A 14,726-nucleotide genomic window follows, 5' to 3' on the forward strand; every position below is an offset into this window, starting at 1 on the left:
GACATTTACAATGATTGAGAAATACTTGGAACTACGCACTTCATTTAAGAATTTGTTGATTATTTGGTTGGTATACGGTACATTTTTACTTTAGTGCTAAAAATGGGCCCCCCTCAAAAGAGCAAAAACAAAAAAACTACTCGTTTTTCCTTTACAATGTTTTGCTAGGGGGGAAACTGGCCCGACTTCCCCCCCCCCTCTCGGAGCCACTGCACTGGGGTAGCATATTAGGGGTGTTTCCTCAAAGCACCAGACTCATGTGCTTTTACTCTCTAAGTAGCAGAAGTGTATAGTCACTGGTTAATCCATGGCTATTGGCTAAAATATATTGACAGAATTGTAGACAAAAATTAATTGTCAAAATAGTGAACATGTTCACTATCACTATTAGCAAAATAGTTTACAGTGAACATTTTCTTAAAATAGTGAACATCTGGCAACCCTAATTCTACTGTATTATGATAACTGCACATTCACATCAATATATAACAAATATACCAGCACTGGTGATCTTGCTCATCTGTGGCCAGTGGCGTAGCCAAGGGGGGGGGGGGGGGGTTTGGGGGTTACAACCCCTCCTTTGGCACGCATGTGACGTCATGATATTGATGCTTTCAGTCTCTAAAACAAAGTTTGCCTAATTTTAAACGAAACTGCATTAAAAGAGCGAGTTTTGCCAATACCAAACATTCAAATAACTCAGCCAAGAATTAGCAACAAGAAAACATAGAAACTTAGCTTTATTTCCGAAAAATGCCCAAGAAAACATGATCTTATCCTTTTGCCATGCCACCGGACAGCACCATTTTACAGGAATATTTATACCCAGATTTTTGTTGAAAATGCTCTCAGAATGCACTCAATTCAAAGTAATTTTTCAAAAATTTCTGGGGGAGGCCCCCCAGACGCTGGGTTGTCAAAACCCCCCCTTTAAAAATTCCTGGCTACGCTACTGTCTGTGGCTATATTTAACCTTCGAACATTTTTTTCAAAACACAATTGAAAAACTTTTAATACGCATTTGGGCCGAGGCATAGCCTACGCAGGGGGCACGCGGCTGTCCCTTTTTATCAGGACTTGTTAAAGATTAATAAACTTAAAACAAACGATGCTTGAAACAATCAAGAAAACCTCTATAATATCAGCAGAAACATGCTAGGCCTACAGTAGTCTAATTCTAATTCCCAGAAAATTAGCTTCCGGAACGTTAGTTTTATATTTTCCAAATGCGTTAGGTGCCGTGGAAGAGATTCAGAATTATGCCCTTATAAGACTTTGAAACAACACACTTGATGTAGCCTACAGTAATCTACGTGTTTAAAACGTTTCTAAAGTAATAAATAGCCTATCACAGTCTATAGATGATACTGTATAACGTTGTTCAATGTTCAAATATAGTCGCTTTGTTGTTCGGTGCTAGTCCAAATTTCAGACAAAGGCCATTCGCTTGTGTGGTTGTTTCAGGTGGTCGTGACTACGCGAGGGTTACGCACACACTCTTGGCCAGCTCCATGTCCACTGCGGTCCAATAAGATCGGAACGTGCAGATTCAGGGGAACCGGTTGCAACGGGCTGCCGGGTGCTCTGTTCATTGAGGCCCGCCTTACAGGATGCCTGCCATGTTTTCAAATACAGTAGAATTCGCCTATAACGGCTTCGTTTATAACGTCAATTCGCCTGTTAGCCTACGTCACATTTCGCTCGGTCCCGGCAGAATTCCTATCTTTTACGTACATTGTAACTTAGTTCGGCTACAACAGCATCGCCTACAACGTCAATTCGCATGTAACAGCACCCTTTATTGGTCCCCAACGTCTTTTGTTCGTTTATAACGTCACTTTAAGCCAGTGGTTCCCAAACTGTGGTACGCGTACCACTAGTGGTACGCGAAGGTCTTTCAGATGGTACGCGAGAAACTCACTGAAGTTGACACGTGGATGTCCATGGTTGACAGCAGTTAAAATAAAATAATACAATTTGCGATTTTGCGCAAACTTTCTGATTACTCAATGTGCATTATTGTGTCATAATTAATTTTATTCGTAGGAGATTCAAGTATTTATTACGCAACATGTAGGTCAGTGGCTTTTAAACTTTTCGTTTCGACGTTTTTAAAAAAATTGTTGGACTTGCAACGCACTCAGCGTCACCGATAGGAATTTCAGTCATTTTTATTTATTTGTGTCTCTGTAGCCTTTATTTGTCGCGCGACGAAATGAATTTAGAATTGCGCTATGTGATTTTTAAACCATAAGCATTTGCAACAGTTTCGTAATGATGAGTTCTCATGCGCATGTCAGGCAATAACAATATCTGTGAGCGCTTTATCATGCAATGGAGCTTAGATACGAAGCGGAATCATTGTGCGACGCTCTTGAAAATTGAAACTACGCACCAACAGCGTGGCAACGTACAGTTTGAGAACCTCTGACCAGGGTTGTTTAACAGAAAAGCCAAAACTTTTCAGTGTTCAATGTTGCTACTGATAGTAGCAGCAGTAGTGCACCCTATTTATTGGTCTTCTACTAATTCGACAGCTTACCAGTGACGTTCGGTGGCTTAAACCGTTGGGAAAGCAACTTGGAAATATGCTGCAGCAAGGTAGTAGGCACGAAGGGCGTAACCGTCGGGCGAAGCCCGAAGGCGTGTTGCCGAAGGCAACACTTCCAGCGGGGGGTCTGGGGGGCCTCCCCCAGAAATTTTTGAAAAACACTTCCAATTTGGTGCGCTCTGAGAGCATTTCCAAAACAAATCAAAAATAAAAATCTGTCAAATTGTGCTTCGCCTATGTGGTGATCATACATCCATTTAATGTTTAGAAGTCATGAACAATCTTAATTTTAACGTTGCAGGACCAAAATCCTGTGTTAGACATGGAATAATAGTTGTCTAAATGTTTAATTCGTCATGAATGTTCATTCTCAGATATTCAGTTAGGCCTACACTACAAAAATTAACACTTAGGCCTAAACATTACAACCGCAAGCAATTTGTACAAAAAGCTGGATAAGTTTGCCTCCTGCTTATAGAAGCTTAACCCTTTGACCGCCACCAAAAATTTACCCTACCGTCACGCATGAGTGATCACGAGTTTGTTGGCCCTAAATTTCTCATGTATGAATCTTCCCTCAATAACCTTCACATGAATGTCGAAGAGCAATTCTTTCTCTTTTCAAAAATGTAAAAAGATTATTTTATACAGTTATATTAATTAATTTTTGACCTCGCAAAGTTATCTGCATTTTTTTTCATACTTTTCTCACTTCAACCCCAAATAAAAGCTAAATTTTGAGCTCTTTTGGTGTTGAAATTTAATAAAATGTTTGAAATATTATCGGCAACACTGAAAAAACAGTTTCTAGCGCGACGGTAACGCTCTCTCGTCTGAAGCGAGCGCGGAAAATCCAAGCAAAAATTTTTGTCCAAGTTTGGCAGTAAAAATCTCAAAAAGTCTAAATACAAACTATATTTTTTTAATATATATTTTACTTCTCCATTGCTTCATCTTTGATTTGAAAGGTCAACGAGCATCAACGATGCCACCGTTCGCAAGATATTGTGGTTTTTAGACTTGCACTCAAATATGAGTGCTGGCGGTCAAAGGGTTAACGAACTAAATATTGCATCCGCACCTGAACGTTCATTGGCGAAGTAACGTTATATCAACGCTGTAAAAAGGGCAAAGGCATGACTAGGAAAGCTAGTAGGCTAAAGTACATGGCGAGGAGACATCAAAAAACAGCAATTATGATGCTGTGCGTGTACCGTGACGAGAGATCATTCTGACGAGTTAGTCTAGTCGCTCTAGCAAATGTATGCATTGACGTCACTGGGAAAGCAAGACTAACCTTAAGCAAGTCTAACCTATCTGATTGGCTAAGCAGCTGGTGACGTTTTGCAATACGAGTAAGGATTGGTTAAAACGAAGGCGTTTTTTGAACTTGGGTAAGCAATTTTGATAGTTGCTTACCTGGAGCCTCAGTGGTTGTTTCTGACAGAAGCGTTTACGTTAATTGGCATTTATAGGCAAGACATGCGGTTTGGTGAGGTCTTAGACTACTCACAAGCGTTACGAGTAATTCTAGCCACGAAAACAGTAATTTTCAAGTTAAAATAGACGTGATAAAAATAATAAGAAGTTAAACCTAGAATTCAGTCATTATATTTTGCATAGTTTTTGCTAAGGTAAGCACTGCTTTCCTTGCTTTCCCTCACCGATCGTCACTGCAGCTTACTGTAATTATATTTAGACTAATATTAAAATCTTTTAGTCTTGAAGCGCTGTGCTAATATTTGTTAAAAATTTCTTGCCTTTTATTGTATATTTTAGAGATTTTTTGTTGTAGCGGTTGGTGGTACGCGAGCACTGTATGAAACTGCTAAATGGCACGCGAATAGAAAAAGTTTGGGAACCACTGCTTTAAGCCATCACCTTCACCACAAACGGTCAGTCTTTTAATCCAGTTAGCGCTGCTGCTTGCAAAATGTCTTCCCTTTATTTTGCTACGTCTTCGCAGCAGGGACTTTAATTAACTGAATTAACTTTTTTCCCGCGTGAAAAACTGTGAGGTGCCGTTATAGGCGAATTCTATTGTATTCGTATTTTAGTGAAACAATAACCCAAAAAATTACAAGTTCCACAACTTTTCAAGACATCGTATTCAGAACTATAAGACCTTTGGCATTGGCAATATCGGGTCTCAATTGCATGGTCTCAACTTTTGCAGTGGAGGACCGACCATTTGTATAAACAGTTACAGTGCGTAGAGAAGCGCGGTCAGATGTCAGTATGAGGTGCAATGGTGCTTTTGTGAAAATCGGCGCTCGCTCGATGAAATTGGAATGAACTTTAGTGACGTTATCAAACTCACGAAGTCCCCTCACAGCTTCGCGTTCATCTAAGGCAGGGGTTCCCAACCTGGACGCTCTGTACTGCCAAGCGTACCACTTCTTGCAGAACAACTAATTTGATCGAACCATATTTTATTAAGAATAATATTGGCGTACTAAAATAACACTAAAGCACCACAACTAAATTTAATGAGGTTTTTGTTTACTGTCCACCAATTGGTCGATGTGCGGTGTAAATTTGCTAATGCATCGAAAGTCATTTCCTGGCGCACTTAGCCTAGTCGGTTTCGATTTTTTGACTTGATGTTCATCATAAGTGACTGAAAATCCCTGTTCCCATTCCCACGTGGATGGGAAAATCAGTAGCTGTGGAACAGCATAGTAAGCTAGCGTTGAATACGAAGAGGCCATACTGAGCCAGACGTTTATTGGTTAACATTCCTTGTAACTGTTATTAAACATTTTATTCCGATCTATAGCTTACAACTAACATAGTTAGCATAATCCAACGCTATTTGTAGCTTAAGTTATAAAACAGTAGATGATGTCTATCAAGACCACTCATTTCACATAATTAACCCCAACTGTACTACAGCGTTGTACGGCTTTTCAAAGCAACTGTGTGCTCCTTGTTGACAATTGACATGACCTGTATTTTGAAGATGTAATGATACGAAACAAGAATAGTTACGTAACAATAAGAATAGGCTTCGGGAAATTTTTTTGTTTTGTAAACTAAACCAGAACAGATAAACAAAATATAGAGTTGTAAATCCAGGTTTTTGTGAAAAAAACGGAAGCTACCCGCGTACCACCTGAAAAACCTTCGCGTACCACTAGTGGTACACGTACCACAGGTTGGGAACCCCTGATCTAAGGCTTAAATTCTAAGCGCAATCTCTTTGCCACTTCAATGATTTCGTTTTCTCCGTGTGTCATTACTGTGTCCTCTGGCCAAGTAGTTGGATCAAGTATTTTGCAGGCGTTAATAAATGACGAGTCTGTTGAATTCAACAAGCGATCTTGGATTGAATTTCCTAAGTGATGATAAAAGATACGGAAATTGATTGGCGGGCTATTTCTGCAATTGATACTGTCACGACTGCTCAGACATACAAGACTACTCCGAATAGGGCAAAGCATACCAGAGTGGTGCTAAGCAGCGGTAAACAGTCAGTAATAAAAGTGGAAAAATACAGAGGAATTAATTGTGACGTAATAAGGTGGATCAATAAGTGTAAACGGAGTGTCAATCGGAGTGTAAACGTCAGGGTGTGGCGCTAAGACACTCAAGCTGCCTCAAGGTTGCACTGCACTAGTCTATAACGGATCAAATGAATGATACAAATTACAAACACCGTCTTAACGCTACTCTGAACAGGGCAAAGCATAAAAAGAGCATAAAATATTTGAGCTTCCGGAACGCCGTTCCGGACAAGTCAACTTTTTAATCGAGCTTCCGGAGCGGCGTTCCAGACCGTTCCGGCTGAAATCCAGCCCTGCTCGTTACTGACACAACTCGCAAAATACGCAATTTTTGGCGCGTCAGTTCGTTAGTTACACCTTTATGAATTGCATTTGAAAGCTCACATCTACAGTAATACCACACTCTATCGAAACAAACGAGTTAATCGAACCGGCATTTTGTGTAAATTGTACAAAGGCAAATGCCAGCACACACACCGCTCCCTTCCTCATAACAGCAAGTTTCTCTTCACTTTGATAAAACCTCAGTTCGGTAAATTTTAAAAGATTGAACAATAAACATTTGTTTTCAAGATAATTCAGTTCTTGTCCAATCGTATGATTTAAATAACTTTTCAAATTCTATAGATCTCTTCATTTGTTCATTGAAACGTTCGTCTTTCGGCTTCCTCCACAAGTATGGATCAGCATCCAACATTCCACCTAAAATCTCCCTCCCAAAGTAGTTTGGAAACTTATGTTCATCTTCAATTACATGGGCAAAACCACCACTCAGTCCAAACTCAACAGCAAAGTATGGCAAGCCAGCCGGAACCTTGTCTTTGATATTTTTTCCACGAGTATCTACCAACTTTTTATTTTGAGTCCATTCACCTTCACACTCTTGGATAGCTTTTTTGAAATAAATAGGTGCCAAGTCACCGATTTCAAGAGGCATAGGCACACATTCTATGAAAAAATGTGGCGACTTTTTTAATCCCATGCAAGTCTGAAGAAAAATGCAGTCTTTGTCATCCTTTAAAAACATATTACGAAGAGATTGCATAAACTTTCTTATTTCCTCCCATACATCTTCATCAAGATTTGTTCCTGTGGCAGAGTGATGCATAGGACTAATTAAACAATGTCCATCTTGTAATGAACAATGGGATGGCAGCCTCAGATATGATACTCTTCCCACTGACATTATGAGATGTTTTGGGTTTTCAGGATTACCAAAACAAAATTTGCACTTTTCTAATCGACGCATAAGCTTACCATGGCTTGAAATTGCTTTTTGACGACTTTCATCACTCGTACTGGTTGTTAACATGTCACCCGCTTGTGATTCAAACATATCATCAAGAGTAAAGTTATCACCATCAGTTTTTGTAAAAAGTTTAGAACTCAAACGAGATAACGTCTGGGTATGGCTGTCAAAATCGCCTGTTCTTTCTTGTTTTACTAAATCCTTAAGCGAATATTTGTCATCATCAGCAAAATACTTTTCTCTGTTTCCTTCCTTATCATGCATCTTTGTTTTACTTTTCTTTTTTCTTTTACTTGTTGGAGGCAAATGATACTCACTTTCTGTCACAGGCCATGACTGGCCAGTTTTAGTAGTTCGTGTTAAAAGAACAGTATCTTCATCAGAAGTGTTACTGCCAGAAGATGAAGAATTCCTTTTTTCTTTGTCTTGGTGACTTTGCATACTAGATGCAGGATTTTCTCCAGACGCGCTTTTCTGATACACTTCAGCTTCTTTAGAATCAGATAATTTTTTCTTAAGCTTTTCAATTAGAGCCTGATTTCCTATAATTTCAGCTTTTATCATTTTTGCTCCAATAACGTTTTTTTCTTGTTCAGTTAAAATCTTTCCAAGAGCTTGCACTGTTTTAGGAGGATTATGGCTAACTGGTTGAGAAATAGTTGGTGGTGGACTTGGGGTTTCTGATTTCCTGCTAGCCGATAAATCCTTTCTTGACATGTTAGATTTAACAAGCTTAGATTGTTCCTCATTTGAGTGATTGGATATCTTCTCTTTTGATTCAGACACAGGTTTTATCTTCTTCCACTTTGCTGTAACATTACTTGATGATGATGAATATCGCTTAATCCCAGAATGCTCTCCATCAGAGGGCCGAATGAAGTTTCTCTGGCGAGTTGGTGAGGAACGTTTGGCTTCATGTCTTCCTGATCTTCTTCTGGCTTTTGAAAGCAAGTCTTGAAAAGCTTGCCAAGAACCGTATCTTTCACTTGCAAGACTTTCAATATGACAACCAGTTTCTTCGCTCTGCTCTTGCATTCGTTTTAATGATTTTTCAAGCCAAGCAATATCAGGAACAAAACTACTTGAACTGTCATGAGAACTGGTTGGCAAACCTTTATTTCCTGATTTCCAAAATGGATTTAGCTCTTTTTGGTGTTGTCCCGGGCAGTCAAAGCTTGACAATGTTTTTGAAGTGGAATCTTGTTTCACCTTGTTGAATTCTTTTTGTTCCTTTATCTCTTGAGATGATACAGTTTTGATGCCAGATAAAAAATCATCTTTCATCCAGCTTTCACTTTGCAACCGTTTGCTTGATTTCTCCACCCATTCATCTTCTTCATCAGAGTCTTCACTTGAACTTGAATCCCGCTTCTTTGATTTATTTTTGTGTTTTTTGTGCTTTTTCTTATGTTTGTGCTTTAGCTTTTGCTTGGATTCATCTTTATACAATCGATCCTCTAGGCTTGATGTAATCCAATTATCTTTCTGCTGTTCCTTTTTCTTTTGTGTAAATTTTTCTCTTTTATCAAAGTCTGCTTTTGCAACAATTAGCGCTTCATTTTGTAAATTTTTCTTGATTTCACGTGATTGTGCAATATCTTTTGAACTTATGAAACCAGACATAGTAATCAATATAATTATATGTATTAAATCTAAACAGAAAAAGATTTATTGCAAAAACAAAATCATTTATCAGTATAACTTCAGATGACTTTCTTGTTTAGTTGATTAAAAATAGATTATTATTGGCTTGGCAAAGGTTTACTGTACGGTAGTTGTTATATGCAGTGTGCATTAATATTCAATTACAAGTCACAGCCCATATGTACATTTATCATATTTTGTGCGTTTAGGATGCAAAGATGGCTAGTGACTACCTTACATTTTATACTGAACCTAACTTTTGTATATAATAACATTGAAAATGTGAGCAACCATATTTGATTTATCCCATTTGAATTATATAGCCGTCTCAAAAAATAGACCATCAGATATCAAAGTATAACATGATAAAGCAGAAATGTGCCTAGAAACTTACTTACTCAAACACTGTTAAATGTTGCATCATATTCATGTCACAATAATGCAACTGTAATTAGAATGTGCATACTTAAAGAAGCTTTTCTATTGACTTTGCATTGAAAAATCAGTTTGCTAATTTCAAGTGTCTACAATATATTGTATATTTATTATGTTGTTAACATTTACTGACCCTTTTAATAACACAAAGTATTGATAAAATTAAATATCACATTTTGCTGCATATGTAGCTCCTCAGATTGACAAACAGCAATAACAACATGGGAACATTAAATCAAGTTTCTACAGTGTTTACAAAACATCACTTGCTATCTGCCAGAATATCAGATGCTCTTTAAATTTCATTTAAAACGCTGTAAAGATGTTGAATCAACATAACAATCAACTGATCTGCTGTCTGGGATCAAGCCATGTTGAAACCAACATGAAACGTCGGTACGAAAGAAAAGTCGATTGATGTGGAGGCCTTTTTTTTCAGACAGCAGCAAGTTCTTGACCTTTTCTAGTGCCGATTTATAGCATCTCATTATTAAATATGCCTACAACACCCCCATTCCTGCCAGTGCTGCGGTGGAGAGATTTTTCTCTGTTGGAAAAGACGTGCTGAAGCCAAATAGGGCAGGACTCAGCAACTCACATTTTGAAACGCATGTGGTTTTGAAAAGTGGGTGACAATAAATTTCACCAGTACCAATCACTATGTGGTTATCTTGTTTAGTTTTTAAGCTACAACGATTTTACTAAACCAAATTCAGGCGGGGTGAGAAGGTGATGGTTGAGGGGGTCCGGTGACCTCCATATTTTTTTGTTTGAATCTGAGTAGGGATGTTCAATTTCGATTTTTGATTCGATTTCGATTAAGGTGATATTCGAAATTCGTTTTTCGTATCGGACATATTCGAAATTATTGCAGCCCTTTAGGCTGAACGCCGGTGAAAGTAACGCAAGTGGCGCGAAAGCTGTCTTGTCGCATTTTGCAAGCGAAAAAAGACTTCGACGCATGCGCATCGTCGATCACGTGACTATCACACGTTCTCGCGGGTCCAACGGCCAGTCCTGCACCAGGGATGCCAGGTTGGCATTTTTAATGCCAAATTTCACAAAAGAATGAAGATAGCTAGGTTGTGCAATAGCAGAAAGTGTAAGCTGAGCTTTGTCGCAGTTTTATCCATTTTTTACCGAATCCATAGGCGCCTAAGCCGTGGGGGCAGGGCCGTAGCCAGACCGCAGAGCAAGGGGGGCAACTTTTTATTAGGGGGGGGGGCAAAAAAATTTAAATGGGCAAAATCATTATAATTGTAGCTGTTGCTTGAGAATGTTGAGATTTTGCCAAGGGAGAGCGAAATTTTTTTCAGGGGACGGGCCCCCTGGCCCCCGGCTGGCTAGGGGCCTGCGACCTGCGTGGGTGCCAGGCCCCCACGCATATTTCTGTGTGGGGGCAACTTTTTATGCTGTATTGAATATTGATACATAAAACAATAGATGAACTAGCGATCGGCAGCAGGAAAACACTGTTTGAATGCAAACCGCAACAGCTTCGCGATAAATAATCACTATGAACGAGTTGCGATGATACAATCCAACACCAGACAACAAAATCTGTCATTTGTACATTGATTTAATGTCTGCAGACGTTGAATCAATGTAAAAATGACTGATTTTGTTGCCTGGGACATAGCAAAAATCTACCATTTTGTGTCGATTCAATGTCATGAGATGTTGAATACACCCAAAAACAACATAATTTGCTACGTAGACGGAGCGTGCGTTTAGCTTTATGCGCTTGCAAACATACTCGATGTCGCTTTCGAGTCGAAACCTCTGCACTAGAGTGGTTCAAAAAAACACAATTTTCTCAGAATCTTCCTCCACAAGGCTTAAAATGTGCCATTTCCCCATAGAAGTGCCCTTGCAAAAAATTAGACTGATTGGAAGTCGTTTAGGTCAATCAGATTTTCACTTTTTTACCACATTCTGCCTATGTCAAACCCTATCGCACACAGGCCGATATTGTGTACAAGAATTACAGAGGGGGAAATGCCCGCTATCATCTTGAAAACCACAGCAGAGAATGAGCTAGACTTCTAAATGATGCAGAATTAAACTTAGTGTGTATGTAAACAGATTTATTAACTTAACACCCAACAAAGCAAAAATCTTATTTCCATACTAAACTATCGGCAATTCGGCATCTACCATTATTATTGAAAAACACTCGAAACCGGCAATAGTCTCATCAGTCATCACTTCAATCATTTTCATGAGACTCAGAAACAGTACCAGTACCTACTGCAGTTAGTAAGCATCTACAGGAAAAGGTTTCCGGTGCCAACCAAAGCAACCCTTAATCTCAACAAAGCCTGAAATGAGACTGTGACGAAAACAGTGGCCGAATGTCATATCTGATTTAACACCACAGTCCTTGATGCTAACATTGTATTTTAATTCATTTATCGTGATATGGATGTCTCTTTGTGATAAAAGGAAAATTGTATTATGTTTAAACTTATTTAACCTATCAAAATAATTGAAGTGATGACTGATGAGACTACTGCTGGTTTCGAGTGTTTTTCAATAAAAATGGTAGATGCCGAATTGCCGATAGTTTAGTATGAAAATAAGATTTTTGCTTTGTTGGGTGTTAAGTTAATAAATCTGTTTACATACACACGAAGTTTAATTATGCATCATATAGAAGTCTAGCTCATTTTCTGCTGTGGTTTTCAAAACAATAGGGGGCATTCCCTCTCTGTAAGTCTTGCACACAATATCGGCCTGTGTGCGATAGGGTTTGGCATAGGCAGAATGTGGTAAAAAAGTGAAAATCTGATTGACCTCTAAACGACTTCCAATCAGTCTAATTTTTTGCAAGGGCACTTCTATGGGAAAATGGCACATTTTAAGCCTTGTGGAGGAAGATTCCGAGAAAATTGTGTTTTTTTGAACCACTCTATTTCTGCACTCTGCAGTGAAATGTCGCGGCAGTGAATCGCTCGCTGTGAAAATGAACTTGAAGTGTTTGGGATCCCAGCGACCTCGGCTCCAGCGGAGCGATCGTTTTCAAAAGCTGGCCTAACCCTCACAAAGCTGAGATCTCGACTGACGGGTGACCATGTCGATCAGCTTGTGTTCATAAACACCAGCATGGGCTTGGAGCTGTAGACGTTATTTTGTGTTCTTTTTTCGCAAATTTTCATAACTTTTTTTCGCGTTTTCTAGCGAATTTCCATGTCGTTTCTTTCAATAAAATCTCATTTTGCAGTTTGGTGAATAGTTGTGATATTCGAAATCGAAATTCGGAAATCGAAAACAAATTGAATTTCGAATATTCAAATAATCGAAATTGAACACCCCTAAATCTGACCTGGAATAGTCACTATTTCTCAATGGCACAAGTTCAATTTCCAAAATGAGGGGGTGATGATATACCCTAATGTCTACCTTTGGAAGCTAGACATTAGACAAGAAACAAGTGCTTTTGTTGACTTTTGTTCTTCATGAACTGGTTCTTCAAATACTTTCAATCCATAACTCTTTTCATAAAAAGAGTGCAATACAGTGGAGATGGGGGAAATACGAAGACAGTACTGTTACAGCAGATTAAATCATGAGCTCTTTGCTAACGGCTCTGCTGTGAAAGAAGCTTGCAGAAAATCTATTTAAGCTTTAAAAAACTAAAAAATATATTGAAAACTGTGTCCTGGTGGTGAAACAGCACACACCAAAAAGATCGCTCATCTCCAAAAATAGCACCACTATCAAAATACTTCCGACATGTTTTTAAGTTTGGGCTTTGAATAGCTTCAAATTGAAAAAAGGAAGTGATGTGGTAGAAATATGATACATCCGGTCATCCATATCATGTAAATTGACTATGACACCTGAGTGGTGAGAGCCATGGTTCAAAAGGCAGCCGGCTAGATACCGCGCTAAAGCATGTGGCTGTGTCTTTGGCAAAACACAGGCATGCCCTGGATTTGTGAAGTGGCGACCCTTCGACTATCTCCTTCGATTTTTCACATGGTTATGAACAGTACTCTAGAGAGAAATGCCTACCCCTACAGTCCTTGTTAGGGCTATGGCCTGCTAAACTGAACATCATGTAAATTGACCATGACCGATTGATAGAGCTCGACCGATATATCGGTCAGCCGATATATATCGGCCGATATCAGGTGTAGCCGATATATTGTATCGGCTATTTTTCGCTGATAAACATCAGCCAGCAAAAGCAAACTCAAAACCAGCCAAACACGCCTTTAGAAGAAACACAAGTTGCTCAAACGTGCTTGCATAGCACGAACAATTGTTGCGAGAATATGATTTCCCGCCCATTCTAGTGCGCACATCTAGAAAATGTTAATACTGTATCCCTTAGCTTCCATTCAAGCAGGAAAACTTTCGAGCTTTACGTTGCTTCAACGATTGATGACATTGAATCAGTGTAACAAAGGTGAGTTTTTCGCTAAGAATCGATGGGAGTGCCGGTGTATTTCTACACTAAACACGCGCAACTTATTTCAAGTCTTACGTCACAATGTCTGGCTTTGATCTCCAAGTGATATTGATAAGGCAAGATTCGTTACAAAAATTAGATCATACGAGTAGGCTATCACAGCAAGATGCAGCAAGATTTGTTAAGTTTTGGTATTACAGTAAAAAAGAAAAGGCCCAGGAAAAATTACTTTCGCTCACATGACATACAAAAATAAACCCAAAGAAAAAAGCCTAGTGAAACTTTGCACAGAAGAAAATAGTAGCGTCACTGTAGAATTTTCCGACCCGTGGCCAGAGTATTGTGACGCAAGAAGCCACACGACCTCGTTTGGTGGAAGTTAATCAGTTATGCGGCGTATTGCAGCTACACGGCGCTTTGACTCTCCAAGCGCACCTCGTTGGTCGGATGAAAGCCTTCGCTGAAATTTAAAAAACCTTCCAAACCGTAGCCATAGCTCTTAAATTTCAGTGTAACAAAGAATTCAGACCGGACAGGCGGACACGTTTGTCCAGGAAAAACAGCAAAAACGAATTTCGAGGCCTGGGTTGTTTCTTTTTTGTTTGGTGTTTTTTGTGATTAGTGTTAAGAATGATTTTTCCATTACAGCAACTAATGCATAAACTTTCTTGGACTGGTTTGTTGCTTAATAACTTTGTAACAAATTTTTCGTAGCTGATATATATCGGCCGATATATATCGATATCGGCCTAAAAATTTCATAAATATCGGTATCGGCCTGAAAAAGTGATATCGGCCGAGCTCTACCGATTGACCATGGACGCCGATCGCTCTCTTAAATTGGTGGGGACATTTACTAGGAAAGGTAGGAAGGGATGACGAGCGAAGCGAGCTAGAAAGATTGGGGGTCTGTTGTGACAAACA

The 14,726-nt window shown here is 39.1% G+C and overlaps 1 protein-coding gene across 1 annotated transcript; it reads right to left on the bottom strand.

The window, feature by feature from the left end:
- Positions 1 to 6,181: 6,181 nt before the first annotated feature.
- On the bottom strand, positions 6,182 to 8,954 carry LOC145770484 (CWF19-like protein 2). Its single transcript, XM_082582145.1, has one exon. The coding sequence runs from the start codon at positions 8,927 to 8,929 to the stop codon at positions 6,626 to 6,628; it is 2,304 nt and encodes a 767-aa protein (XP_082438271.1). The 5' UTR covers positions 8,930 to 8,954; the 3' UTR covers positions 6,182 to 6,625.
- Positions 8,955 to 14,726: the final 5,772 nt, after the last annotated feature.

This window comes from Aplidium turbinatum, chromosome 5 (assembly GCF_918807975.1).
Source record: "Aplidium turbinatum chromosome 5, kaAplTurb1.1, whole genome shotgun sequence".
Taxonomy (NCBI): domain Eukaryota; kingdom Metazoa; phylum Chordata; class Ascidiacea; order Aplousobranchia; family Polyclinidae; genus Aplidium; species Aplidium turbinatum.

What these genes read in the sequence shown, in the direction of transcription:
- LOC145770484 (XM_082582145.1), bottom strand. Translation starts at nt 8,929, where the DNA reads ATGTCTGGTTTCATAAGTTCAAAAGATATTGCACAATCACGTGAAATC.